Below are 27947 nucleotides of genomic sequence, written 5' to 3' on the forward strand. Positions count from 1 at the left end.
GGCCTCCCTCCGCCCCGCAGCGACGCTCCTCATCCTCCCGCGGCTCTGCTCCCTCTTCCCCGCTTGATTCCTGCCCGCACAGAGCATCTCAACGTTCGAAATTAGGGGTGGGGGGGATAAGAATCCCACGGCGGGGAGAAACGGCGTGGCCGGCCGCTGCGGCTTGTACCTCCTGCCACCACCTGATTGTTGTGGGTTTTTTTTTTTTCCTTCCTCTCTTTTTTGTTTTTCTTTCTCTTTTTAGCCCAGAACCTTACGACGTGCGAAGTTTGCGGCGCCTGCTTCGAAACCCGCAAAGGCTTATCCAGCCACGCCCGTTCTCACCTCCGGCAGCTCGGCGTCGCCGAATCGGAGAGCAGCGGGGCTCCCATCGATTTGCTTTACGAACTGATGAAACAAAAAGGCAAACCCGACGGCAGCCCCTTGTCTCCCGCCCTCGGCAAAAAATCCGGTTCCCCCAAAGACGCCACCGCCGCTTCCCCTCGGCCCACGCTCCTGGCGCTCGGCAAGGCCGGCGATCGCCTGCCGGACGGCCCCGTGAACAAAGCCATCAAATCCCCTCCTGGCTTCTCCAAAAACCTCTCGCAACCGGGATCCCCCATCCTTAAGAAGGTGCCGCCTGCTCTTTCGGGCTCCCCGTCTCCGAAAAACCCCGAGGAGAAGAGCTCCAAGCTCTCGCTGAGCCCTCTGCAGAGCTCCCCGAAAGCGCAGTGGCCGCAGGCGGATGAGGAAGGACCCCTCAATTTGAGTGAGTTTCACTTTTTTTTTTTATGATGTTTTCCGTTTGGTTGAGGGCAGGGATCATCCCTGGCTTCTCCCTTCCTGCTCCTGCCGAGCCGGACGTACCTCGGCGATTGGCAGGGCGGAGGAGCCGGCGTTCGGCGACAGCCGTGCCGGGGAGAGATACGTCCCGCTCGGTCGTGGCGATTGGAGGGGCCGGTCTTCCCGGGAAAATGAGGATTCCCGTTGGGATTTCAGGAAAACTGCTGGCTTTCTGCCCGCCGAGCTCTTCAGATCTTTGCTTCTTGCCCCTCCCTTGGCTCCTCCAGGCCTGGGTTCGGCTGGTGCGGGGCACCCTCCCGCGCCACGGCTCGATCCGGCACGGCGCGGTGGCTTTGGCCGGTGTCGGCCTGTTTTCCGCTACCGTTTCCGACGCCAGGTATGGTCGGAGAGGCTCTGTCGCAGCTCTGGGCACCGCAGCCCCGGTGCTGCCATGTCCCTCTTCATCCCTGACCCCCGTTGGTGACTCAATTCCGACACTTTGGGACCAAAATGGTTTTCCCAGTGGCAGCCGGCTCTTGCCGCCTTCTCTCCGCGCACCGCGTCTTGCTGGGAACCTCTTCGTCGACAGCTCGAAGGGCTGTTTGGCTTCTCTGGCTCGTTAGTTCATCATCCTCGTTACTGGCCTTGCCCAGCGAGCCTGTCCCACCGCTGGCAGCACCGACAGGCGCTTCATCTTCGCCGGCGGGAATCGCGGCGCGTCTGGGGGTCGTTTCCCGCGATGAAGCGGAAGGCGGCGTCTGAGCGTTTGCCGTGCCCGCTCCTTCCCTCGTTGCGGGAGCGGCTTGAAGACCCGATAGCCCTCCACATCCCCGCGGCGGGGCATTTCCTAACCCTGCGGGGTTTCTTGGAGCCGTAGGGCTGTACAGTCGCTCCGTCCCGGCTGCCGTCTCGCTTTTCCCAAGCCGAAAAGCTCCGGGATGGCGGAGCCGGACGCTGGCTGGCGGCAGGACGGGCTCTGCGGCCGGAGGAGGCGTCCGTGGGTCTGTCGGAGCGCAGACGCTCGCTGGGTGCTGCTTGTTCACCGATGGAAGGAGATGGGGGAGTTCAGCCCCGGCTCGTCCTCGCAGCTCTTTAAAGACTTGGAGTGCTTTAGGAGTGATTTAATTCCTCCTCGTTAGGGCTGGTTGCTAACGAAGCCTCTTGGCTGGCCGCTCGGCTTGGCGTGAGCTAAATCCCTGACAGGCCGTCGCGGCAGGCAGATCAGGACAGGCTGGGGCTGAGCTGCTGGGAGCAGCTCTGGGGAGAGGGACTGGGAGTGCTGGGGGACGACAGGGTGACCATGAGCCAGCAGCGTGCCCTGGGTGCCAAGAAGGGCAACGGGATCCTGGGGTGCATCAAGAGGAGTGTGGGCAGCAGGTCAGGGAGGTTCTCCTCCCCCTCTGCTCTGCCCTGGGGAGGCCCCAGCTGCAGCGCTGGGTCCAGTGCTGGGCTCCCCACTTCAAGAAAGATGAGGAGCTGCTGGAGAGAGCCCAGCGCAGGGCTGCGAGGATGAGGAAGGGACTGGAGCATCTCTGCTAGGAGGAGAGGCTGAGGGAGCTGGGCTTGTTCAGCCTGGAGAAGAGCAGGCTGAGAGGGGACCTTAGAAATGCCAATCAGTGTCTGCAGGGGGGGGTCAGGAGGACGGGGCCAGACTCTGTCCAGTGGTGCCCAGCAACAGGACAAGGGGCAACGGGCACAAACTGGAGCAGAGGAAGCTCCAGCTGAACCCGAGGAAGAACTTCTTCCTCTGAGGGTGACGGAGCCCTGGCCCAGGCTGCCCAGGGAGGCTGTGGAGTCTCCTTCTCTGGAGATATTCCAGCCCCCCTGGCCGTGGTGCTGTGCCCCCTGCTCGGGGTGACCCTGCTTGGGCTGGGGGCTGGGCTGGGTGACCCCCAGAGGGCCCTGCCAGCCCCTGCCATGCTGGGATTCTGGGATTCTGTGATCCCAAGCTGCAGCACAAGGAATCAGCCGATCTTCTCCCTCTCCATGGGTCCCTTCTCGGCGGCGCTTCGGCAGCGCCCAAAATCCCGCCGCAGGTTAGGAGTTACTGCCCCGGCCTCCCCAGCGAGCTCTTTGCACCGGCGGGGAAGGCCATTCGGTGTCTGGGAGCAGCTGGACAAGTCCTGCCCACGCTGATCTCCCCTCCTGAGGTTATCCTGCTCCAGTCTCCTTTACCGTGCGGGTCCAAGCCACCGGCGTGGTTTTACCCCGGTTCCGGGCAGGGATCTGCCTGGATTTCCCCATCCTGACGCGGCACCGGTGGTTTCTCCCTTCCCCTCCGCAGCCAGAGGGCGGAGGAGGAGCGATGGAGTCGTGTTTCTCCTCCAGGATATCGCGAGGCTCAGCTTGCGGCCTTGGTTTTGGTGGTAAAACCTCTTCCCGCTTCATCTTCCTCCTCCTCTTCATCAACGTGCTGGGAATCGGTGCTTCCCGAGGGAGGGGATGCCCCCGCGCGAGGGCCGAGCATCCAGCACCGGCGTTAGCCGGGACGCGCTCGGTTTAGGGACACGCAGGGTTCGTCCCGGTGTCACCGGCACCGCGGCATCTGGGAGGGTGTCTTCATCCAGCGCCCTTCCTCCTCCTCGCGGTGGCTGGGCTTGGAAGCTGCGGCTGCGGATGGGATTCGCTGCTTCCCGGGGACACCAGGGGGGAAGGGACCGAGTGTCCGTGTCACCCCAGCGCTCTGCTCCGTGGCTCTGCCGGGAAACCCCTCCGGCTCCCCGCAGCCCCCGGCCGCTGTGTTTTCCTGGGGTGCCCCGATGCGTTCGAGCCCACCGCCCATTTCGGGCGGGGATCGGCTTTGCCGCCATGGGCTGTGTCCGTCTGTCCTGTCCGTCTGTCGAGCAATGCCCTTTTTTCTTCTTTCTTTCTCTCTCTCTCCGCAGCCTCGGGGTCGGAGCCGGTGCGAGATATCCGCTGCGAGTTCTGCGGCGAATACTTCGAGAACCGCAAAGGTTTGTCGAGCCACGCTCGATCTCACCTCCGCCAAATGGGGGTGACCGAGTGGTATGTCAATGGCTCGCCCATCGACACGCTGCGGGAGATCCTCAAACGGAGAACCCAGCCGCGGAGCAGCGCCTCGAATCCCGCCGGTCCCGGGCACAAAGCCATGGCCAAGACCCTGTTGGGCAGCATCGGATCCTTGGAGCCTCGCGGTCCCGGAGAGCTTCACATCCCCACCCTCCCCAAGAAGGTCCAGCAACCTGGCAGCCCCATGGGGCAATCTCCTACCTCGTCCCCACCTCCCACCGCCCGGAAGATGTTTCCAGGCCTTTCTCCTCCCTCCTTGCAGAAGAAACTCAAACAAGATCAACTGAGGGTGGAAATCAAACGGGAGATGATGTCGGGAGGACTCCACGGAGAACCTCACCTGGCCGACCGAGCCTGGTCACCGCGGGAGGAGATGTCGCCCTTGAACCTCTGTAAGTGCGCGGCCATCACCTTCCCTGCTCCATCTGCGCGGCCAAGGGGGACCGTGCTCCCTCGGGGACGGGGACACGGGGGTCCCTCGTGCTCGGGGAGGGGCTGAGGGCTCTCCCCGGTGACCTGAGGCCGAGCGAGAGGGTCCGCTCGCGGATCTGCGTCGTCTTCCGTGGGGTGTGGTGTCGGGGGAACCCCTCGCTGCGGCCGGGGAGGAGTGGAGACGGTGAGGGCAGCGGGGGTTAAGAACGGTCCTTCCCGCCGCCCCGACCCCGCGTCTCTCCCCGCAGCCTCCCGAGCCGACCCGGTGCGAGATATCCGCTGCGAATTTTGCGGCGAATATTTCGAGAACCGCAAAGGTTTGTCGAGCCACGCTCGATCTCACCTCCGCCAAATGGGGGTGACCGAGTGGTCGGTCAACGGCTCGCCCATCGACACGCTGCGGGAGATCCTCAAGAAGAAATCCAAACCCTGCGTCATCAAGAAAGAACCGCACCCCTCCAGCATCGAACCCCCGAAATCTATCGGGGAGGAAGGGATGGACCCCAAATCCCCCGGGAAAATCCTGCCGGGCATGGCTTTGCCTCCCCTGGGCGGGCGGACGGGGAAACCCAACCCCGGCAGCTCCGCTTTGAACCGGGAGATCTCGTTGTCGCCTCTCACCGGCAAATCCCCGGGGGGTTTCCTGACGCCGTTGTCCACCAAACGGCCGTTACCGGACGATCGGCTGGGCCCTCACGCCGAAGTCAAGCACAAGGCGTACATCCAGACCGAGCTGCCCTTCAAAACCAAGCCCGTGCACGACAAACCCGCGCACACATGTGAGTCAGGGACGCGGGGAAGAGGGGGGGAAGCGCCGCGCAGCCGCCGTCGTGCGGGGGGGTGGGCGCGGGGAACCCCTCCCTGCGTCGGGAGGGGGTTTTGACTCGTGGGGCTGCGGAATGAGGAGAGAGGAGAGCGGAAATTTGGGGTCGTGGCTTCCCCCGATCCAAACTGACCTGCTTCGGTGGAGCCTTCCCGCTCCCGGAGCTGGGGAACGCCGGGAATTCTGCGGATTGGACTCCGCGCAGAGCAGGGGGGCCCCCAGCGTTGCGGGGGGGGAGAACCAGCTCGGCGCCCGCGTCCCTCGCTCAGCCCCGCGCCGCGGTGCGTTCTCCTCCCCGCCCCAGCCAGCGAAGCCTGCTGCGAGCTCTGCGGCCTCTACTTCGAGAACCGCAAAGCCTTGGCCAGCCACGCCCGGGCGCATCTCCGGCAGTTCGGCGTCACCGAGTGGTGCGTCAACGGTTCGCCCATCGAGACCCTCAGCGAGTGGATCCGCCATCGGCCCCAAAAAGCCGGCGCTTACCGGAGCTACATCCAAGGCGGGCGGCCCTTCACGAAGAAATTCCGTAACTCTTCCCACGCCCGGGATCACGACGGCGGCGGCGGCGCTCGACGGATGCCGCTCAGCCTTCAGGCCGGCGGCGTGACCCTGCTGAGCAAAGGGTTGGCGGGAGATTTGGCTCACGGCGACGCCGGGAAAATCCTGGATGGGGGAAGCGGCGGCGAACGGCCCATGATCACTTCCCCGCTCTCCTTGGTGAAGGTGGAGGAACATCAGCGCTCGAACATCAACAGTGAGTTGGGGAGAAGCCGGGAGAGGGCCACAGGGTTCTCCGGCATCGGCAAAATCGCTGCCCCGTTCCCGGCAGCACCGGGGGTTCCTTAGCTGAGAGCTTCCCTCTCCTCTTCCTCCTCCTCCTCTTCCTCCCAGCTCCCCAGGGTGAGGAGAGGGGAGGCCGTGCTGTTGCCTTCGGCACCGCGCAGAACCCTCTACGCCTTTCCCGCCCCCATCCATTCCCCGTTTTTCCTCATCCCAGAGTTCGAGCGGAGGCAAGCGAGGCCCCTGGACACCCCGCTCCACCGGGAAGAGGACGGGGCCGAATTCCAGCAGAAAATGGAGGAGACGCGGCAGCCGCCGCCGCGGATGAGGCCGGTGCCTTCCCTGGTCCCCCGCCCGCCGCAGACCTCCCTGGTGAAGTTCGTGGGGAACATCTACACCCTCAAGTGCAGGTGGGTCCCGCAGAATCCCAGAATGGCGGGGGCTGGCAGGGCCCTCTGGGGGTCACCCAGCCCAACCCCCTGCCCAAGCAGGGTCACCCAGAGCAGGGGGCACAGCACCGCGGCCAGGGGGGCTGGAATATCTCCAGAGAAGGAGACTCCACAGCCTCCCTGGGCAGCCTGGGCCAGGGCTCCGGCACCCTCAGAGGGAAGAAGTTCTTCCTCGGGTTCAGCTGGAGCTTCCTCTGCTCCAGTTTGTGCCCGTTGCCCCTTGTCCTGTCGCTGGGCACCACTGGACAGAGCTTGGCCCCGTCCTCCTGACCCCCCCCTGCAGACACTGACCGGCATTTCTAAGGTCCCCTCGCAGCCTGCTCTTCTCCAGGCTGAACAAGCCCAGCGCCCTCAGCCTCTCCTCGTAGCAGAGATGCTCCAGTCCCCTCCTCATCCTCGCAGCCCTGCGCTGGGCTCTCTCCAGTAGCTCCTCATCTTTCTGGAACTGGGGAGCCCAGCACTGGACCCAGGACTGCAGATGGGGCCTCCCCAGGGCAGAGTAGAGGGGCAGGAGAACCTCCCTGACCTGCTGCCCACACTCCTCCTCATGCACCTCAGGATCCCGTTGGCCTCCTTGGCACCCAGGGCACGCTGCTGGCTCATGGTCACCCTGTCGTCCCCCAGCACTCCCAGTCCCTGTCCACAGAGCTGCTCCCAGCAGCTCAGCCCCAGCCTGTCCTGGTGCCTGGGGTTGTCCCTCCCCAGGTGCAGGACCCTGCCCTTGCCCTGGTTGAACCTCATCAGGTTCCTCTCTGCCCAGCTCTCCAGCCTGGCCAGGGCTCGCTGGATCCAGCTCAGCCTGCCGGTGCATCCACCCCTCCTCCCAGTTTGGTGTCATCAGCAAACTGGCTGAGGGGACGCTCTAACTCTTCATCCAGCTCGGGAAAGACGGGCTTCATCCCACATCCGTAGGGATCCTCTTTTCTCCGTCGGAAGCACTGCCTTTCCCTGCTCCGTAGCGTGGTTTCCTCTTTTTTTGGGGGGGGTGGGGCTGTCCCCTCCCCCCCAAAAAAAAACCCCCTCCCCGCCACCATTCCCGAGCTGACGCCCGTGTCCTCTGTAGGTTCTGCGAGGTGGAATTCCAAGGTCCCCTCTCCATCCAGGAGGAATGGGTACGGCATCTCCAGCGACACATCCTGGAAATGAATTTCTCCAAAGCGGATCCGTTACGGGGCGAAGCTCCCCCCGCCCCCGAACCCCCCGCCCTCGCCGAGGCTCAGTAACGGGCGCCCGAACCCCGGCTCTCGCCGTGACGGAGCCGGCACGGGGAAGCGACCGCGGATGTCGCCGGAACATCCTCACCCCCTCCTTTTCCCGCATCCACACTTCCTTAGGTTTTTTGGGGGGGGAAGGAGGGGAATCGATCGCTGCCGGCGGAGCTTCCCGGCCGTGCCCGGGGGGTGAGTCAAGGGGGGGACACAGTCCCGGCCACAAGCACTACATGGATCCAGACGCCCCTCGGCGATCCCACGGGAGCCGGGCGGCAGCCGGGATCCGGCACCGGTTCGGGGAGGGAACGACTCGATGCCGAGCCCGGCACGGGGGCGGGAAGGATTTTTCCCCACTCCTCGCTTCCCAAAATCCGTTGGTTTTTTTTATTATTTCTTTTTTTTTTTTTTTTTTTAAACCCAAAGAACAAACGGTGTCGCCTTCGCCGGCGGCGATTCGGGCCGGAGGGGAATTTCGGGAAGCAGCCGCGTTCCCGGAAAACGCTGTGGATTTTGTATATGACCCTTAGAGTTAATGTATATTCGATTTTCGGGGGGGGGTTTGGGGGGGGTTTGTTTTTCATAGACGAAGAAATTTAGTCTCGCGTAGATGTCGGGATCCCTCAGTTCCGGGTTTGCATGTTGCCCAAATTCCCCTTTTCCCACATGGAAAAAAAACCAAAATCCCAATCCCACTCAGCCGCCTCCCTCCCGCTTTTCCACCACGGCAAAAACCAACCCCAAGCCCCACCGGATTCACCGCTTCCCTCCTCCCGCCGCCGCGTCCCCGGGAATTTCACCGGAGAGGGGCAGGGGCTGAGACCCCCCCGGGGAAAAGAAACCCCGGTGGGAGCTGGAAAATCCCCCGGGAATTCCCAGCGTTCCCATCCGGCATCGGCTGCGGAGCCTCCCCCCCTCCCCCTCCCCGGTTTCACCGTCGCTTTATTATTTCTGACTTTTGGGGTTTTTTTTCCCGGTTTTTCCTCGTCTAGCTCCGTAGACCTTCCGACTTTTTTAAACTCTAGATTTGTGTAGAAATAAGGAATATTCATTTTTATTTGGAAATCCCAAAGCTTCCGAATTTCGGAAGGAATTTTAACATAAATTTTTTTTTTTCCTTCCTCTTTTTTTTTTTTATTTCCAATTTTTTTTGGGGGGGGGGCGTATTCTGGTGATTCTTGTACCCGGGAATAGGGGACGATGGATTAAATTCTTCTGGAAATGAAGCCGGGAGGAGAGCGGAGTCTCTGGATACCCGGAATGCCGGGACGGGGGGAGCGGGGACGGGGTTTTGGGGGGAACTGGGGGGATTTTAGGGCTCTTTATGGCCTTGTGTCTTGGGATTTGGGGACAGCGGGGGTTGGATGAGGCCACCTCGTGGGGGCACGGGGACCAGGATGTGGCTGTGTCCTGGGATTTGGGGACACTGGGGTCAGGATATGGCCGTGTCCCTGGGAAAAGGGGATACTGGGGTCAGGATATGGCCCCGTGTGCTGGGATTTGGGGACAGCGGGGTCGGAATGTGGCCTTGTCCCCATGGAGAAGGGGACAGCGGGGTCAGGATGTGGCCCCGTGTCCCCAAATACGGGGACATCGGGCTCAAGATTTGGGCTTGTCCCCAGGGAAAGGGGACACCGGGGTCAGGATGAGGCCACATCTCGTGGACTTTGGGACCCTGATGTGACTGTGTCCTGGGATTTGGGGACACCAGGGTCAGGATGTGGCCCTATGTCCCAAAATATGGGGACACCGGGGTTGGGATGAGGCCATGTCCTCACGGAAAGGGGACACTGGGGTCAGGACAAGCCACATCTCGTGGACACGGGGACCCTGATGTGACCGTGTCCTGGGATTTGGGGACACCCGAATCAGGATGTGGCCTTGTCCCCATGGAGAAGGGGACACCGTGTGGCCACGCCCCGTGGGCGCTGGGACCCCGACGTGGCCTTGAGCCCGGGGACACCGAGGTCAGGGCGTGACCTTGACCCCGGGAAAGGGGCCACGAGGGGCCGCAACCCGTCCCTGTCCCGGGTCAGCGGGGTCGGGCTGAGGCCACGCCCAGCGCCCCGTTATAGCCCCGCCCACGGAGCCGCGCGTGCGCACTGCCACGGGTGGGTGACGCTGCCCCTCACGCGGGTGGGGCGCGGAGGACCCCTGGCGGGGCGGAGCTTCCGCGGCCGCAGCCAATAGCGGCAGGCGGCGCGGGGCGGGGGGGCGGGGCTGGGGGGCCCGAGGCGGATCTGCCACGGTATTGGCGCAGGCAGGGTCAGCCCGCCCCCTAGATGGCCAATGAGAAAACAGAACGAAAGTGGTCGCGCCTCCTCGCGAGTTTCAGCCGCGTCGACCAATCAGCGCTCGGCCTTGAGGGGGTCCATTGAGCAAAGAGCCCGCCGCGCCACGATTGACACCTGCTCCCGCCAACCGCCGCAGGGGCCTCCCTATGACAGGCGAGGGAGGCGGTGAGTGACACCCCCCACCCGCCAATGGGAGTGGCGGCTCGCTCAGGGAGTCTTTACCAATAGCGGCGGGGCGCGGAGGGGTCCGCCGACCAATGAGCGCGGGGGAGGCAGAGCGGCGCGGCCAATGGGGCGGGGAGGCGGGGCTCCGCCGAGCCGCCGTTACCGTCTGGCAGGAGGAGGAGGAGGAGGAGACGGTGGCGGGCGGCGGCGCCGCCATTATGAGCTACTCAGGTGAGGGGCGGCGGCGCAAGATGGCGGCGGGGGCGGCCCCCGGGGGGAGCCGCGGGACGGGGCCGGGGCCGGGTTTGCCGTGGCCCCCGCTGAGGGAGCGGGAGGAGGCCGGGGCCTGCGGGCGCTGCGGCCGGGCGGGCCCCTGATGGGGTGGCGGCCGCGACTGGGCCTCGCCCCGCGGCTCCGCGGCCTGGAGGGCGGCCCCGACTGCCTTGGAAGCCCCGCTGTGGCCTCGGCTTCTCCGCCTCTCGCCCCTGGGACCGCGGCGCGGTGCTCCGCAGGCCTCGGGCGGGGGGGAGCTGCCAGCGCCGGGGCGGGGGGAGGGGAGGGGAATGGGGGGGGGCGAGGGAGGGAGGGAGGGAGCCAGGCGCTATTTCTGACAGAAAATTAATTGGTTTGAGGCAGAATCCAGCTTAATTAGGTCCCGTCTGATTCCTGGCGGCGGCGGCTGACGGGAATCCCTCATCCTCGCCCGGGTGACGGCGGCAGCTCTGCTCCTCGCCGCATTCAGTGGCGGTTTTGCCTTTTTTTAATTATCGTTATATTTTCTATCATGTTATTCCTTCGCTGGCTCGCGGAGCGGCGTCTCGGCTCACCTGTGGAGTCGGGCGGGCGGGGGAAGCGATTTCCTGCTTTCTTCAGTCCCGGTTTCGGCTGGAAGCGCCTCAGGCTCTAACCTGGAGGTGGGGGGGGGAGAAAGAAAATTAATAAATTACCTTTTTTTCCGGGAAGAGGAATTTGTAATTAAGAGGGAAATCACAACAAGACCCCGTGAGGTGATGCCGCTTTCCCGCGGCGTGCCTGTGATACGTGAGGCGGCGGCACGCGTACCTGCCCTGCCTAACGAGGCTTTAATTACTTTGAAAATGAACGTCGGGGATGTCGGCGTCGGGACCGCGTCTTCCCATCCCGGTTTTTCCGTCTTCCAGCCGAGGGCAAAGTGCGGCGACGCCGTCAAGATCCGTTTCGCCTCTAAGGGCGTCTGAATGTCAGTCCCGGGAGGCTGCAGGGTGCCGGGCCACGGGGTTAAGGCTTCCCCGACCTGGCCCGGTCCTCTCTTTTTAAGCGTTAATTGGGGCGGGGGGGTTTATTCCCTGCGTGATCCCTCGCCGTTTCCGGAACGCTTCGCCTCCGCTCCCGAAATACTCGGGCGTGGAAATCGTTCCCCGGAGCTCAGCTTGAAAATTGAAACCTGTTTCTCGCGTCAGACGAGCGGAGGATGTCGCTTTGGCGGGGAGGGGGCTCCGCTGGGGCGACGTTAAGGTCCGATGCCTTCGCCGCTTGGTGCGAGCCTCGGGGGGTGATTTGGGGCATCGCTCCGTCTGGGCGCCGGGTAGCGAGATGCCACGATAACGATAAGCTCCTCTCTAATTGCTTTGTGTTCTTTTCTAGGTTATGGAGACTGGAACTCTGGGACGAACCGAGGCAAGTACAGGAAAAAGTGGAGTACAGGTTTCTTACCTTATTATCTATCTGGATTTTTGTAAAGCCTTTGACACGGTCCCCCACAACATCCTTCTCTCTAAATTGGAGAGCCATGGATTTGATGGGTGGACCGTTTGGTGGATAAGGAATTGGTTGGATGGTCGCAGGCAAAGGGTAGTGGTCAACGGCTCAATGTCCGGATGGAGACCAGTGACGAGTGGAGTCCCTCAGGGGTCCGTACTGGGACCGGTGCTGTTCAATATATTTATCAATGACACGGACAGCGACATCGAGTGCACCCTCAGCAAGTTTGCAGATGACACCAAGCTGAGTGGTACGGTCGAGACACCAGAAGGACGGGATGCCATCCAGAGGGACCTGGACAAGCTGGAGAGGTGGGCCTGTGTGAGCCTCGTGAGGTTCAACACGGCCAAGTGCAAGGTCCTACACCTGGGTGGGGGTAATCCCTGCTATCAGTACAGGCTGGGGGATGAAAGGATCGAGAGCAGCTCTGCTGAGAGGGATTTGGGGGTACTGATAGACGAAAGGCTGGACACGAGCCGGCAATGTGCGCTGGCAGCCCAGAGGGCCAACCGTGTCGTGGGCTGCATGAGGAGAAGCATGGCCGGCAGGTCGAGAGAGGTGATTCTGCCCCTCTGCTCTGCTCTGGTGAGACCCCACCTGGAGTCCTGCGTTCAGCTCTGGAGCCCTCAGCACAGGAAGGACATGGAACTGTCCAGCGGGTCCAAAGGAGGGCTACAAAAATGATCCGAGGGCTGGAGCACCTCTCCTATGAGGACAGGCTGAGGGAGTTGGGCTTGTTCAGCCTGGAGAAGAGAAGGCTGCGGGGAGACCAGATTGCAGCCTTTCAGTACTTAAAGGGAGCCGACAGGAAAGATGGGGACAATCTGTTTAGCAGAGACAGCAGTGACAGGACGAGGGGTAATGGTTTTAAACTAAAACAGGGTAGGTTTAGGCTGGATATAAGGAAGAAATTCTTTACAATGAGGGTGGTGAAACACTGGAACGGGTTGCCCAGAGAGGCAGTGGAGGCCCCATCCCTGGAAACATTCCAGACCAGGTTGGATGGGGCTCTGAGCACCCTGATCTCGTTAGCGGTGTCCCTGCTCACTGCGGGGGGGTTGGACTAGATGGCCTCTGGGGGTCCCTTCCGACCCAAAACTTTCTGTGATTCTGTGATTCTGCCTTCCGCCTCAGATCGGTTTCCTGAGCCAGAAGCAGACGCGACGAGGTCAGCGACGAACGACCGCGGTCCCCGCTGCGGCACGGACCCCGCGTAGCCTCTGGCTGTTCCGCCTGCGCGGCGCTTTTCGTCTTTTACTTTAAAAATTCACGTTGAAGCCAACAGGAAAACTTTGTTGCTGTAACTGGTTGCGCAGGAAAACTGTTCTAGGCAGAATATTTGGGGTTTGGGGTTGGTTTTCCCCCCAAAAAAACCCCTTTTTGCTGCATGGAAAACCCGAATGATGTCAGTGCAGGCGATGAAGTAAATCAAGGCTTGGGGAGGCGGCAGGGATACAAACTCCCTCTCCCTTTCCCAACAGCCAAATAAAAGGGCTGGGGGAAGGAAAATCTAAATTTTAAGCCTTTTGTTGGCTTTGTGTGTTACTGCCACGGTGGTTTTTGTCCTTTTTGTAACAGTTTTGGCTTCTTTAGCAAGAGGAGAAGCTTCTCTGTCACATTCTGATACGAAATGGGTGGGAAACGCTGGGCTGGAAGTGGTTTTGCTTCCGGTGCTCGGCTGTAGCATCTCTGAAGAGGACAGGTACGCGCCACCGCGTCATCCCCTTGGATTTAAGGGGTTATAAAGCAGCTGATACAGGTCCCGGCAAAGACACATCCTAGCTACATTCATCTGGCTCCCAACAGCTTCCTATCAAATTAAAAATACAGCTTAAAGTGGTTCTTTGCTGGCGCTGTGTTAACCCGAAATGGGTTTTTATGGAGGCTCTGCCTTGGCCGTGGTTCTTCCTCTCCGGAGCAGGGTGGGCGGAGGAAGCTGAAGGCCGTGGCTGCGTTTTATGGGACTTACGCGAGCAAGTTGTCCCTTAAACCTTCGAGCTCAACGGTTCAAAGTTTATAGGTGCCGTAAATAGAAATTTAAGCTTTTATTTTTATTATTTTAATTTCCTGTGGTGATTCCTTGATGCAGCTTAATTCAAATTAAAACGTTAACGAAGCCGGATAACTGGAAATAAACCCGGTTCTTTGATTTTTGTCGTTCCAGGTTACGAGGGGTACGGTTACGGCTATGGATACGGCCAGGATAACTCGGGTAATTACGGGTACGGCATGGCCGCGTCGAACTCCTGGGAAATGGGCAACTCGGACATGGACATGAACCCCGACGGCTCGGGCGGCGGCAACGCTGACATGGGGAAAATGAGCCAGCGCCTGGACATGGTGTCGCACATGGATGCGGACGCGATGCAGGGAGGGCACTACGGATCTGGCGGAGACAGGTGAGCGCGGGGCACGAGGGGAGGAGACGCGGTAACGACCCGCTGCTCGTTAAGAGGCATCGCTGCTCGGTTTGTTCCTTGCTGGGCTCCTTCCTGGCGTTTCGTGATTGGAGCGAGTGGCCGGAGCTGGCTCGGCCGTCCTCCTGTCACCTGCTGTAACTGTAAAATAGGATTTTACACCAAGTTTTCGTCCATGTCTCGCAAAAAAACCCTAAAAAACCAAATTCTGGACTTGGAGTGCAGCATTTCCAGCTGAGATTTGGGGTTCTTCAGTAAAATAATAATTCTAAGGAACGCTCTCACTGCCTTGCTTACGTACTTCTAGAGCAGTGCTAAGGAAAACAAAGTGCTATTTCATACTTAATCTGAGTTTAAATTAGTAATTCTGATTAAGAATTGGCTGCTGCTGCTGTGGTGTGGGTTTTGTAGCCAGTGTTGCAGTAGATGCTCGGCTCTACGACATAGACAGCTCCTCGCTGATCTTTATTAACATTTAAGCACTAAGAAACAGGCTTCTTTCCCCAAAGATTCCTATCAACATGTGCTGTGAGTTTTGAGCCAGGATGTGGTATTTCTGCAGGGGGAGTACTTACTCCAGGTTTTTAATGCCTTAAATAAGTAAAAGTACGTTGGACAAAGCAAAATTCGGGAGTAAATGTTAATAAATTAGAGACCTGGCTGAATGGCAGAGCTCAGAGGGTTGTCATCAGCGGCGCTGAGTCTGGTTGGAGCCGTGGAACTAGTGGTGTTCTCCAGGGTCAGTACTGGGCCCAGCCTTGTTCATCTTCTTCATCAATGACCTGGATGAAGAGTTAGAGTTGTACCCTCAGCCAGTTTGCTGATGACACCAAACTGGGAGGAGTGGTGGATACACCAGCAGGGTGTGCTGGATCCAGCGAGCCCTGGGCAGGCTGGAGAGCTGGGCAGAGAGGAACCTGATGAGGTTCAACCAGGGCAAGGGCAGGGTCCTGCCCCTGGGGAGGAACAACCCCAGGCACCAGGACAGGCTGGGGCTGAGCTGCTGGGAGCAGCTCTGCGGAGAGGGACTGGGAGTGCTGGGGGACGACAGGGTGACCCTGAGCCAGCAGCGTGCCCTGGGTGCCAAGAAGGGCAACAGGATCCTGGGGTGCATCCAGAGGAGTGTGGGCAGCAGGTCAGGGAGGTTCTCCTCCCCCTCTGCTCTGCCCTGGGGAGGCCCCATCTGCAGTGCTGGGTCCAGTGCTGGGCTCCCCACTTCAAGAAAGATGAGGAGCTACTGGAGAGAGCCCAGCGCAGGGCTGTGAGGATGAGGAGGGGACTGGAGCATCTCTGCTAGGAGGAGAGGCTGAGGGAGCTGGGCTTGTTCAGCCTGGAGAAGAGAAGGCTGCGAGGGGACCTTAGAAATGCCGGTCAGTGTCTGCAGGGTGGGGGTCAGGAGGACGGGGCCAAGCTCTGTCCAGTGGTGCCCAGCGACAGGACAAGGGGCAACGGGCACAAACTGGGGCAGAGGAAGCTCCAGCTGAACCCGAGGAAGAACTTCTTCCCTCTGAGGGTGACGGAGCCCTGGCCCAGGCTGCCCAGGGAGGCTGTGGAGTCTCCTTCTCTGGAGATATTCCAGCCCCCCTGGCCGCGGTGCTGTGCCCCCTGCTCTGGGTGACCCTGCTTGGGCAGGGGGCTGGGCTGGGGGACCCCAGAGGGCCCTGCCAACCCCCGCCATGCTGGGATTCTGTGAAATGGGATGTGGCTGTTTCCTACTCCACTCCTACTCTTCCAGAAGAGTAAAGCTCCTATGATATGCAGTGTCTGACTCTCCTACGCAGAGATACGTCCGTACTACTGCATCAAATCGATTTCTTTTGTTCGCTTGCTTGTTTTAACTGTGCTGGAAAGGGGTTGCTGAATCGTTCCCTGGCTTCTTGTCCCTTCTAACATTGTTTTGGGCTTCTCTGCTTTGATTTCGTGCGCTGGCAGCTGGCTGCTTGTAGACACGCTCCTGCCTGCGGCGCGTTTCCACCCATTCGGTGCCGCCGCACCGGTTGGGAATGGGATGGGCTTTAATAAAGGGCCAAAACATTCCCACTCCATGCGAGAAATAATGAGAAACGCGCTCGGAGGAAGACAAATCACTTGGAGAATGTCGGCTCTGTGCTGGAACGGAGCAGAAAAGGAGCTGCTCGCCCTGCGGCTTCTGCGTAGCCGGGTGCTGGCAGCTCCTCCATCGGTGCCTGGCCCTGTTTTGTAGCCCCAGAGTCTCTCCCTGTGTCAGCGGGGCGACTCTCTTCTGACCTTGGAGCTGGGATAACGTCTTTTCCCCCAGCTGCTTCCTATCGCTGTGCTCTCGAGGCCTCGCTGCGAAGCGGCAGCGGCGAGGGGGGCGTCACGCTTTGATAAGGCTCGTTAGTTTGGCGTTACGATCTTTTCTGGAGGTTTCCTCCTTGCCTGCCTTGTCGCTCGGAGCACCGGCGGCGAGCACGCAAAACCTTGAATTCCAGTACAAAGAGTTTAGTATCGTGAATTATGAAGCTAAAAATCCTCATTTCTAGGAGGAAAAAATGGATTTAAATCATTTGGGGTTAAATGTTGGCTTTCCGGTTGGGGAAAAGTCCCTTCATGGATGGATGGCGTATGGGGAGGGAGGAAGGGTGGGTCTGGAATCAGCCTTTGGTTGTGCCAAGGTGCTCCTTGAGTAGCCGAGGAGTAAATCTCGCTGTTCTGGGAAGTGTTTCTGGATGAGGTGGAGCTTGCTGTGAGGATGAGCAGCTCCTGGTTCGCTTCGGCTGCTCCTGAAGCTCATTTTGAGGCAGATATTTGGGAGCGGGGACAAACTGACACCCTCAGCCTCCGTTGGTGGAGGGAACTTTGCTCAGCGTAGTTATTTTTTTTTTATTCTTTGAAAATATTTTGCTAGTTCTGGAAGAAACAGATGGTTCGAGGCGTTCTCCGGCATCGGGGTTTCGCCGTGTCTAAAGGACTCGGGTTCTTCCACCGTGCGTTGAGGTGGAACTGAAACCTCAAAGCTTTCGCCAGCTCTTTTTTGGTCCACGTCCCGTCCCGCCACGCGGCGCGACGTGTCCCGCGTTGAGCGCCACGTCTTCTGCTTGAAAAATGAACCCCGAAATCTCTTTCGAAGGGTTTCGATCGCTGACCCCCTGCCGCCCTTTCACAGCGGTGTCTCGCCGACGCGTCTCTTGCAGGTACGACTCGTACGAGTCCTACGACTCGAGGTCTTCGATGAACGACCGCGACATGTACCGCTCCGGCTACGACTACAACGAGCCCGAACACGACAACGATAACGCCTACGAAGGTCACTACGACAACTTCTACGGGAACCGGCGGGATCAGTACCAGAACAGAGCACGGGATAACTTTGGCCAGCGGGGTCAGAATTGGGGTAGAGACGGACGCAATAACAGACCCTCCTATCCCGGGCGCATGGGCGGACAGTGGAACGAGCCTCCGCAGTCGATGGGATCCCGAGGTCTGGGGCCCCATGGCTCCTCCAGGCTCCCTTCCCTCTTCTCCCACAACATCATCCCGGAACTCGGCATGTTCCAGGGAATGCGAGGTTTCTCGGGAAATATGCGTTACGGAGGAGGAATGATGAAACAACGGATGAGGAGAAACTGGAAAATGTGGGACTCGGATTTTAAAGTAAGTCCTTGCGCAATATCCTCCCACCTGCTCGGCTCAAGTAAGAGACTTCTTTCCCAACAGACCCGCTGTCCTGCAGCGACGGGCCCCAAAACCCACCTCCAAATCCGCCCCAAAACCCATAAATTCTGCCTGCTGCTGGCTTCGTAGCATGTTTTCTCCTAAGCAGTCAGAGGAGGCTGCGCTCGGTTGCAAGACAGTAGTGATACGTGAAATGTTTTAATCTTAAATACTTTGTTTTCAGAAGGTAGGAGAATATTGCAGCCCTTCACGGCTTAATCTGCTATATTATGGGATAGAGCTGTGGTGGATTACCTCCTTCCTGACCAACTCTGCCTGTCAGAAACTTAATGCAGGAAGCTTAACTCACTAAAAATGAGTAAAATACGACCACGGAGGGCACCTGCTCGTATTGCTGGGTTAACTTTTCCCTTCTCTCGCAGCCCCAGAAAAAGAAGATCAAAAAAGATCTCACCACGAAGAAGCGGAAGCAAACGAACAGCTCCGACGAACCCGACAGCAAGGCAGCGAAGACGGACGGCTCCGATAACTCCGACTCGGACAACGGTGAGGGTGGAGCGGCTTCACGGCGCACTCGGGAGCGAGACGAAGCTGCCCCTCTCTTTATTTTCGGCAGAGCCGTCGTGCTCTGCCCCTCATTTAACGCGGTGGTAAAATTGTTGGTGTTGCTCTGGGTTACTTCTCTTTACGCTGACTGCGGTGTTTCTTTCAGAGGAGGGAACGGAAGGAGAATCGGGAGAAAAAGAGGAGAAAGAGGGCTCCAGGGGCGTAAGTAACTCTTAAAAACTACTTTATCGTGATTCAGAGCTGTTGGAGGTGCTGGAGCTGGTGAGCGCAGATCCCCAGACTCCTGCGTTATTCCCAAAGTCGGGGGGCAGCGGCTCGGACAAGCTGGGGAGAGAGGATGGAAGTGAAATGCTCTGTCGAGGCAAAGCATGGGTGTCACAGGGGCTTCCCAGCTACACCCACCGCCCGTAGCGTCACTGCGAGACGCTTCGCGGCGTCAAAACTCAGTAAAACACCCGTGTGCAAAGAGCTTTAAGTGAGGAAAACCGCAAAAGAAAAAAAGAATTGCCGGTGACGTGGGGAATCCCGCAGCGGGGGGTTCCATCGCCTCGCCGTAGGCGGAAGGCAGCCCTGCCCCGCAGCCTGGCGGGGGGAGATGTCTCGGGTGCGAGCGAAGCATCTCCCGCTGAGGAAGCGGCCGCTGTGCCGCCATTCCCCGCACCGAGGGAGCGTGGAGAGGCTGGATCCCGGGGGAGATGCCGCTCCTCCGTGCGGTGCGTTGAGTGCCCGGGGAGGGACTGAGAGGAAGGTCGCTGGTGAAGGTGGCAAACCGGCCTCCAGGCGTTTGCTATCACAGAATCCCAGCATGGCGGGGTTGGCAGGGCCCTCTGGGGTCCCCCAGCCCAACCCCCTGCCCAAGCAGGATCACCCAGAGCAGGCGGCCAGGGGGGCTGGAATATCTCCAGAGAAGGAGACTCCACAGCCTCCCTGGGCAGCCTGGGCCAGGGCTCCGGCACCCTCAGAGGGAAGAAGTTCTTCCTCGGGTTCAGCTGGAGCTTCCTCTGCTCCAGTTTGTGCCCGTTGCCCCTTGTCCTGTCGCTGGGCACCACTGGACAGAGCCTGGCCCCATCCTCCTGACCCCCACCCTGCAGACACTGACCGGCATTTCTAAGGTCCCCTCTCAGCCTTCTCTTCTCCAGGCTGAACAAGCCCAGCTCCCTCAGCCTCTCCTCCTAGCAGAGATGCTCCAGTCCCCTCCTCATCCTCGCAGCCCTGTGCTGGGCTCTCTCCAGTAGCTCCTCATCTTTCTTGAACTGGGGAGCCCAGCACTGGACCCAGCACTGCAGATGGGGCCTCCCCAGGGCAGAGCAGAGGGGGAGGAGAACCTCCCTGACCTGCTGCCCACACTCCTCTTGATGCACCCCAGGATCCCGTTGCCCTTCTTGGCACCCAGGGCACGCTGCTGGCTTTCTCTAGGTTTTTACTAAAACTCTCTAGTTTTAACTTCTCGATGTTGCGTTTTTAGGAAGGGGAAGATGAAGAAGGAAAAGATTCGGAGAAAGGTGAGTTGATGTGCGCGACGGCTCGTCTGCGCTCCGAAGCTGCGCGCGGAGCATAATCTTCCTCCAGCCGAGGGCTCCGGCGTGGCCAGAAGAGAGATTTCCAGCGAAATCCGAGGGGTTGACTCGGGCTCCTGCGGTCCTTAGAGTCCGTTCCTTCCGTTGCCGCGTGGCTTCGCTGTCCCTTCTGGTTCGTTGCGTCTTGGTGACCTGAACTAAACCTCTGCGCCTTCCCGGTGAAGGGCGATGTGGCTTCTGCGCGTGTCCCCGAGTGCCCTGGGGACGCCGGTCTGGTGCCGTGATAAAATATCAGAGGTGGGGTCCTGCGAGCGAGGGCAGTCAGGGCTCTTGCGTGCGAAGCTCCAGCGGGATTCGCCGTAGCCGGCGGAGAGAAACGAGGAAGCCCTTCCCAGGGCCGCGATTCCCTCATTCTTCAGGACGAGACCTGTCGGATCTCCGCTGACGGGGGGACAGGGGACTAGCTCAGCCCTAACGTCTCCATTTAGTCAGGTGAATCCCATCCTTTGTGTCTACTGAGGAATAAGGAAATGCTGTAGAAGCCCTGCTAGGGAGGAGCTGGATCCCTTGGTCAAGGTAGGCTGGGGAAGCCGCTAGCCGGGGGTTTCGGGAACCAGATTGAATCTCCTGCTGGAGCCGGGGGTTTTGGGAACCAGATTGAATCTCCCGCTGGGCTGTAGGCCTGACTTTGGGTAAGTTGTTTGGGCTGTGAAATGGGATAGAGCTTCCCGGCTTGGGGAGACGGGACCGGTCGGAGAAGGACCGCGATGCCCGAAGGGAGCTTAGAGAAACAGGAGGGCTGGAAAGAAACCTCTTGGCGAGATGCACGGGGAGAGGGGGGCCTTGCTACCCATCCTGCCGTAAATTTGGTCCCGGGACGCGTCCGCACGGGGCGAGCGGGCGGGCAGAGAAACAGCTTTTCTGTCCCCAAAAGAAGTGGTGTAAATGGGTTCCTCTTACCCGAGCTTTATCGCGTTGCTGGCATTCGCTTTGAGGCCGAACAAATTGGATAGGATTAATCAAACCTGTGGCTAATTAGAACTTTGTAAAACCGATCGTAGGAAACCGTAATTAAAATAAAGAGCTGGGAAACCGCATTAGATTCTGTCGCGGTTCTCCCCTCTGCCCTCCACCCACCAAGCCTGTCCCAGCGCAGCTGCTTTTTATTTTTTTTGTTGGAAAAAGCTCATTTTAGGTGTCGTGTAAAGCAGAAGTTTATGGGTAGTTGGCCGGCGGGAGCGGCTTCTCGCCTCTGCGGTGTCTGCGGGTTGGTCGGGCCGACGACTCAGCTTGCCTAGGGAAATTCTCTGTGATCGGGTGGTGTCCTCAAGTGGTGCCCTGAAATACAACCTGCTTTAAACACTTAGGTGCTTTAACGATTCAAGAAGAGATCAGTCAAATCAAACGCAAATTGCAGGCGGGCAAGAAAACTCAAGAGAGGCAAAAGAAGAGGCATCGGGATCGCATGGTGGAAAGGTAACGTCTCCTGATTTATTTTATTTTTCGTTCTTTCAGCGATGTTGCTCTCTCCTCTGGGACTGTAGTTCTCGCCCCCGGGGTCTGTTCTTTCGTCCCCGGTTGTCCCGGTGTTTTGTCTGTTCCTTGTAGAAGCTGCTTTGCTCTCCTGCCAGTCGTCTTGTTGCTCATGCTTAAAAGATAAAAAAGAAATGGGGAAAACCTCGGGGAAACATCCCGTAAATGCTTAAAGGCTTGGAGCCATCCATGAGTTTATCCGCTGCCCCTTCGGTAGACCAAGGGAGTGGATCCGGTGAGAAAGCCCGGTAGAGCTGGAATGGCTTGCTGTGAATATCGCTTCCCTCCGCCTCCCAACAGGATCCAGTTCGTCTGTTCGTTATGCAAATACCGGACTTTCTACGACGACGAGATGAACAGTCACCTGGAGAGTAAATTCCATAAGGAGCACTTCAAGTTTGTTGGAACCAAGTTGCCTCAACAAACGGCTGATTTTCTCCAGGTGAGCCTCTGGTTACGTGTCTGTCCCCTAGGTTTAAGAGTTTGGGCTATTATTATTATTACTACTATTATTGTTATTCTGGGGAGGCTGTAAAGCTCCTGAACTGCCTCTCTAAGTAAAGAGAGAGGTTTAAGAGTTTGGGATATTATTATTATTATCATTATTATTATTATTATTATTATTATTATTATTATTATTTTGGGGAGGCTGTAAAGCTCCTGAACTGCCTCTCTAAGTAAAGAGAGAGGTTTAAGAGTTTGGGATAATATTATTATTATTATTACTACTACTACTATTATTACTATTGTTGTTATTTGGGGGGGCTGTAAATCTCCTGAACTGCCTCTCTAAGTAAAGAGAGAGGTTTAAGAGTTTGGGATATTATTATTATTATTATTAATATTAATATTATTATTGATATTATTATTAATATTATTAATATTATTATTATTTTGGGGAGGCTGTAAAGCTCCTGAACTGCCTCTCTTAAGTAAAGAGAGAGGTTTAAGAGTTTGGGATAATATTATTATTATTATTACTACTACTACTACTGTTATTACTATTGTTATTATTTGGGGGGGCTGTAAATCTCCTGAACTGCCTCTCTAAGTAAACTGTCTTGAAAACTGCTCGAGCAGGTGGAGTAAAGTTGGGCTAAAGCATCAGAGCTCTGCCTTGCCTGTCCCCTTCTTCTGAAGGGGTCGCTTAACCTCTGGTCTTACTGGGTGCACTGGTAGGAAATGAAATACTTGCCCACAGCGGGTTTTTGGTGGCCGGGGTGGGTGACTGAAGCGCTGAAAGGCGGTGCTGCCCGCAGGGCAGTGGGGGGGGATTTGTAGGACTTTAGGATGAGCACGCTAGAGAGACGCACCTAGAAGTTGGGGGGGGGGGGGGGGGGGGGAAGAAAATGATTCATACGAAATATTGTGCCGTGCAGGAATACGTCGCGAATAAAACCAGGAAAACTGAAGAGCGTCGTAAAGCAATCGAAGACATTAACGCGGTTATTCAGCAGATTTATAGGGACCAAGATCTCACGCAAGGTAACGTTTCCTACCCGTGGGCATGCAGGAGAGTTCCTTTGTCGTGTGTACCGGCTGCCTAGTCAGCTCTAGAAACAGAAAAATAGGAAAAAATAGGAAAAAAAAAAAAAGGTGGAGGGGAGGAACCTGCTGAAGAGTAAAACCTACTGTCTGCTCGAGTGCAGCGTCAGCCGCTTCGGGTTATTACCCGGCTTCGTGGCCGTTGGCTGAACGATTTGCTGCCTGAAAGGGGGGTTTTCCTCCTTGCGAACCCGCAGTGCTGACGCGCTGCAGCTCGCGTCGCTCGGCGCTGCGCTCTGGCCCGCGCGCTCCCCTTGGCTCCTCTCCTGCTCCCCGGGAAGGCGGTTCTGCTGCCGGTGGGAGTGTTAGGGAGGAGCTGGGAGAGAGGAGCCCACGAGGGCCGGGAGAGGAGCTCACAAGGGTGGGAGAGAAGCCCGTGGCGCAGGCCGGAGTCAAATCCAGAACACATCACCGATCCCCGGGTTATTTTCCGCTCAATACCATTCTCTTCCCTTTCAGACGTCGGCATGGAGCATTTTATTAAAAAGGTGGAGGCGGCTCACTGCGCTGCCTGTGACCTCTTCATCCCGATGCAGTACGGCATCATCCAGAAACACTTGAAGTCGCTCGACCACAACCACAACCGCCGGGTGAGTGGGCGGCGCGGCGCGGCGGGGGGCTTGCCGGCTTCAGCCGCAGTAACGGGAGCGCGATTGGGGCGGGTTGAGGTCAGGCCGTTCCTGAAACCGGGGAGAACTTTTCTTCGTCCTCTTCAGTTCTTCTGCCCGTGGTCTGCAGTTAATTTTCATGGTCAGAAATTTCTCTCCACCCTCTGCAGTTAATTTTGGACGTTCTTGCGTCCCCAGAAACTCTCCGCGGAGCCTGCGGTTAATTGTGACTGGTTTTGTGTCCCCAGAAACGTGCCCTTTGCAAACGCTGGCAAGCGAGGGATTAAAGCGCCTCCAGCACAGCCTTGTGCCAATCTAAAAATGAGATCTCATCTCTCTTGCCCTTTTTCTTGCAAAATAAGCAGCTTTCTGACTTCTAGGGGGACGTTGTAACAAGCTTTACTACACCCGCAAGCAGTGATCGGAGGCAGCGGCCGGCAGACGACGGCTTTTCCTAGGTCTAAGCCACGGCAGTCGGCTCGTGACTTGTGGCGGTGCTGGGCAGGCTGCGGTGCTGGGCGGGCTGCGGTGCTGGGCGGGCTGCGGTGCTGGGCAGGCTGCGGTGCTGGGCGGGCTGCGGTGCTGGGCAGGCTGCGGTGCTGGGCAGGCTGCGGTGCTGGGCAGGCTGCGGTGCCGGCTGCAGCGCTCGGCTGTCCTGCGCTCCCTGCGCTTCAGCAGGATCAACACGCGCCGACTTTCAGCTTCGGTCCCCAGAGACTGAACGAGGAAACGAACCCACGCGGCCTCTCCTCGGCGGCTTGATAATCGCCTTTCCGACGCACAGAATGCCGGGAACGTGCGGAAATCACGGATTTCCTAAATATTCCTCCCTTGTTACCTGCCCAAATACCGAAGCGTGCTCCGTGCCGCGGTAGCCTGTCGTCCGCTGCTGAGCTGTGACTAATTACTGACCTCGTAAATTAATTCAGAACAAAATCTAAGTGCGTGGTTGGTTGTTGTTTTTTTTTTGTCTTCCCGTCCAGGCGATGATGGAGCAGTCCAAGAAATCATCGCTAGTCGTTGCGAGGAGTATTCTCAACAACAAACTCATCAGTAAGAAACTGGAGCGGTACCTGAAGGTGGGTGTTCGTGGGGCGGCTCGGGGCGAAGCCCGTAGCGACACTTCCACGCTGTAGGGATTCTGCTGTTCATGATTGGGCGTACTCATCAGCTGAAATTCGAGGCGATTTGGGGTGTTTTTGGTAATCTGTTGGATTACTGGTCGCTGAGTCTCTGCGGTGCGGACGACTTCGTCTGTCAGCTGCCCCACATCGCGCCGAACCCTGAGCGAATGGGAGGAGCAAGGCCTCCGGCTTCAGCTTTGGCCGGAGACGCGAGCGTCGCGCTGTCGCCGCTGATCTTAGCGTTGATTTGGATTCCCGAGGTGGCATCTGCTTTCTGGAGTTGCTGGCTTGGTTGCTGCCGGCGCAACCGTTGCACTGAGCTTCTTGGGAGGGTTTGCTGGCGCGTAGCCGTGTGAATTCCTCGAAGCGGCCAGAGAGAAACTCGCAGCAGACGAGTGTTTCTGTCTTCTCTGTGCAGGGTGAGAATCCTTTCACGGATGATCCAGAAGAGAAGGAGGAGCATGAGGAAGGAGAAGGGGGAGCCAGCGGAAATGCAGAGGAAGGAACAGCAGAAGGAGCAGATGAGAACAAGGATGAGGAGGAAAATGCGGAAGAAGACAACCCGGAGGAGGAAAACCCAGAAGAAAATCCAGAGGAGGAAAATCTGGAAGAGGAAAATCCAGAGGAAGAAGGAAATCCAGAGGAGCAAAATCGAGATGAGGAAAAAAAGGATCCCGAAGAGAACCCGGAAGGAGCTGAAAACGAGGGAGAGCGAGAAGAGACAGAGACGGAAATGGAGGCACAACCACAAGCACAAACAGCGGTGGAGCCGGCGGCAGAGAACGCGGAGGAGCAGCCATCCCCGCCCGCAGAGGAATCCCTCGCCGAGGAAGAAGAGCCGCAGCCGGTAGAAGATGAGGAGGAGGAAGAAAGCGAGGAAGCTGCTGCAGCACAAGAGGATGAGGATGTGGAGTAAACTCTGGAGGGGGCAGCTGATGTGTAAAAGACCTGACGTATTTGGTTTGGGTTTTTTTTTTTTTTAAAGAAACATAACTGTATCTGTGAATTTCATAGCACATGTTTTGAGTTCTCATTCTACTAAACTCATGTAGGCAGCAGAAGCCTTGACCCGTAAAGTGATTTATGGAAAGTAGAGGAAACTTGTTTTTTATTTTTACCAAAATCTTCATTTTTAGTAGCTAGGTTTTGTGCAGTCTCTGTTTTTTAGATGGCTTTGTACTAGGAGAATTTCCTTTTGAGCATGTGTGCAAACCAGTGCTACTTCACGAGCGGGTGAACGAAACCTCTTCTCTTCCCCTTGAATTGAAACTTTTCTATATTTAACAAAGACGTGGTTTGGTCCCCTCCGCCCGTCTGTCTGGAAACAGCAGAAATTCGGGTCCGGGGGGTTTCGTTTCTGCAGCGTACGCCGCTGAGGTCCTGCAGAACTTCCACGTGACGGTAATATTCCCCTCCCTCCCTCCCCCGATGTTTTATTCTTCCTTTGAACGTGGAGCGAAACTAAGTGGTGTCGACATCGTATTGTTTGTAAAACGCTTTCATTTTAAAGGTGAATGTTTTTGGTGGGTGGAGATAAAAGGACTGTCCTGAGATCCCCTCTGACTCGGCCTCAGTTTTTGGTGCCCTGCTAAAGCTTCCGAGAGGTCGGAGGCTGAGAACCGGCCTGCGAACCCTCTGGCTCCGCGATCTGGTTCGTTAATTTGGGTTCGGCTCCCCTCGCCCGATCTTCAGCGCTGCGCGTGGAGCCGACTTCCTTGCCTGTGTCGGCAGTGAATGCTTCGTTGAAGCTGTCATCGCCCGGAGTACGGATTCTCCTTTGTGAAACGAGGGAGAAATAAGGAAATTCGTTTCCGTGACACCGCAGAGGTTATTCCCACTACGGAGAGAGGTGGTCCTGCCAGATGGGTCCATGGATAAGGATGTGCTCAGCCTTGGATCACCAGCGTGACACCACATCCAGCCTTACAAAGCTCCACCTTGGTGTAAAGAACAGAAGCTTCGCCCAGCAATGCGCAGAAAGCGAGGTTTAAGCGTTAACGTGAAGTGCTGAGTCCGCTCCCGACCGCAAACCCTTTCCCCCAGCGCGGGTCCCTGGCAGTGGCGGCCACCGGATGCTTCAGCTGTCTCTGAAGTCTTCGGTGAGCTGCTGGGACGGAGAGACGGAGGAGCCGAGCTCCGTGAGAGGAAACTCTCCGCCTGCTCCCCGCCAGGGAGATTTATTACCCCCAAAACTACCGATTTTGGATCCCATAGTGTTTATCCTGGCATCGCCCGCTCGCCTTCCCCGAGCGGTGAACCCCTCTCCCGCAGGCAGCCGTCTCCAACCAGTCCTGGAAGATTCTTTTCCAACCGTAATTAATACCCTGAGTCACTAAATAGCTCGTTGGCGCCGGAATGAATTTAGCTCGTTCCCTTTCGCGTGGGGAGGGGCAGATCCCGAGGTCAACCCTGCGAGCTGCTGTGTGTCAAGGGAGTTGCCAGCCACTTGCTTCCACCTTTTGCTTGAGTTTCATCAGCCAGTTTTGGGGTGTTTTACCCTATTAAGCCTGATTTCCCCCCCCTCCCCCCCCCAATCTTGCTTGGATGCCTGTTTGAGCTCAGCGCGCTGTAATTACCCCGGACGCCGTTAGTGCGCTGTGGGATCGAACGGGGTGCTGGTGGCACTGCAGGGGGATGGTTGTGAAGGCTGTAAAAGCCTTCCGTCTGAACCCGAGGAAGAGCTTCTTCCCTCGGAGGGTGCCAGAGCCCTGGCCCAGGCTGCCCAGGGAGGCTGTGGAGTCTCCTCTGGAGATACTCCAGCCCTGCCTGGACACGGTGCTGTGCCCCCTGCTCTGGGTGACCCTGCTTCGGCAGGGGGTTGGGCTGGGGGACCCCCAGAGGGCCCTGCCAGCCCCCACCATGCTGGGATTCTGTGAAAAGACAGGAGGAGGGCGCGGGGTTCAAAAGCTGCTTCGGAAGCGCAATTTTGACACGTGTTTTGGCTCTGCAGGCAGACGGGCATTCAGGTAGCCACCGTCGTCTGTTCAAATTCAGCCCGTGCCAAGAAGAGAGTCTCGATTCTGTCGCCTCCCCTTCCAGCTGCCGCCTTTTCCTCCTTGCTCAGCAGAGCTTTGTGGCCATTTCCAGGTTTCCCCCTGGTTTTCCCTCTCCGTAGAAGCCCTAGATTTAGATTTACTTTAGATTTAATTCATTTTTATCGAGATTTGATTAGCTGATCCCATCCTGATGAAAATAACTGGGCCTGGCTTTGTTGAACCACGAAGGAACTGACCCGTGCTTTGCCAGCGTTGTTTTACGGCATTTGGGGACCGATGTTTTCATCGGGGTGGGTTTTCAGGAAGAAGGACAGGGAAATACCT

General features: G+C 58.0%; 2 protein-coding genes across 9 annotated transcripts in view; both read left to right on the forward strand.

Moving 5' to 3' along the window:
* WIZ (WIZ zinc finger) overlaps nt 1–7900 on the forward strand; it is a 54547-nt gene extending 46647 nt beyond the window's left edge. For 6 of the 7 annotated variants that reach the window (XM_075445970.1, XM_075445971.1, XM_075445973.1 and 3 more), the window contains 6 exons: nt 245–748; nt 3648–4184; nt 4473–5003; nt 5352–5798; nt 6042–6234; nt 7337–7900. In XM_075445970.1, the coding sequence (XP_075302085.1) occupies nt 245–748; nt 3648–4184; nt 4473–5003; nt 5352–5798; nt 6042–6234; nt 7337–7496 (2372 nt within the window). In that variant the 3' untranslated portion in view covers nt 7497–7900. The remainder of the gene's footprint in view (nt 1–244; nt 749–3647; nt 4185–4472; nt 5004–5351; nt 5799–6041; nt 6235–7336) is intronic. The other variant, XM_075445972.1, reaches the window with a different exon arrangement.
* Nucleotides 7901–10066: 2166 nt separating this feature from the next.
* On the forward strand, nt 10067–26180 carry AKAP8L (A-kinase anchoring protein 8 like). Of its 2 annotated transcripts, none has more exons than XM_075446052.1 (13): nt 10067–10171; nt 11564–11596; nt 13845–14079; nt 17253–17712; nt 18156–18279; nt 18446–18501; nt 19766–19802; nt 21185–21293; nt 21651–21792; nt 22730–22835; nt 23355–23485; nt 24487–24582; nt 25046–26180. In XM_075446052.1, exons 1-13 carry the CDS (start codon nt 10159–10161, stop codon nt 25541–25543), a joined length of 2040 nt encoding a protein of 679 aa, XP_075302167.1. In that variant the 5' UTR covers nt 10067–10158; the 3' UTR covers nt 25544–26180. The 2 variants fall into 2 exon arrangements, with proteins under 2 accessions (XP_075302167.1, XP_075302168.1); XM_075446053.1 differs by lacking the exon at nt 10067–10171 and adding an exon at nt 10588–10854.
* Nucleotides 26181–27947: the final 1767 nt, after the last annotated feature.

This window comes from Opisthocomus hoazin, chromosome 35 (genome assembly GCF_030867145.1).
Source record: "Opisthocomus hoazin isolate bOpiHoa1 chromosome 35, bOpiHoa1.hap1, whole genome shotgun sequence".
Classification (NCBI taxonomy): Eukaryota; Metazoa; Chordata; class Aves; order Opisthocomiformes; family Opisthocomidae; genus Opisthocomus; species Opisthocomus hoazin.

Excerpts from the sequence above, each read along its gene's own strand:
- AKAP8L (XM_075446052.1), top strand. Across the intron at positions 17,713-18,155 it reads TGTGGGACTCGGATTTTAAA|CCCCAGAAAAAGAAGATCAA; the intron begins GTAAGTCCTTGC and ends CTTCTCTCGCAG. Across the intron at positions 22,836-23,354 it reads GGACCAAGATCTCACGCAAG|ACGTCGGCATGGAGCATTTT; the intron begins GTAACGTTTCCT and ends CTTCCCTTTCAG.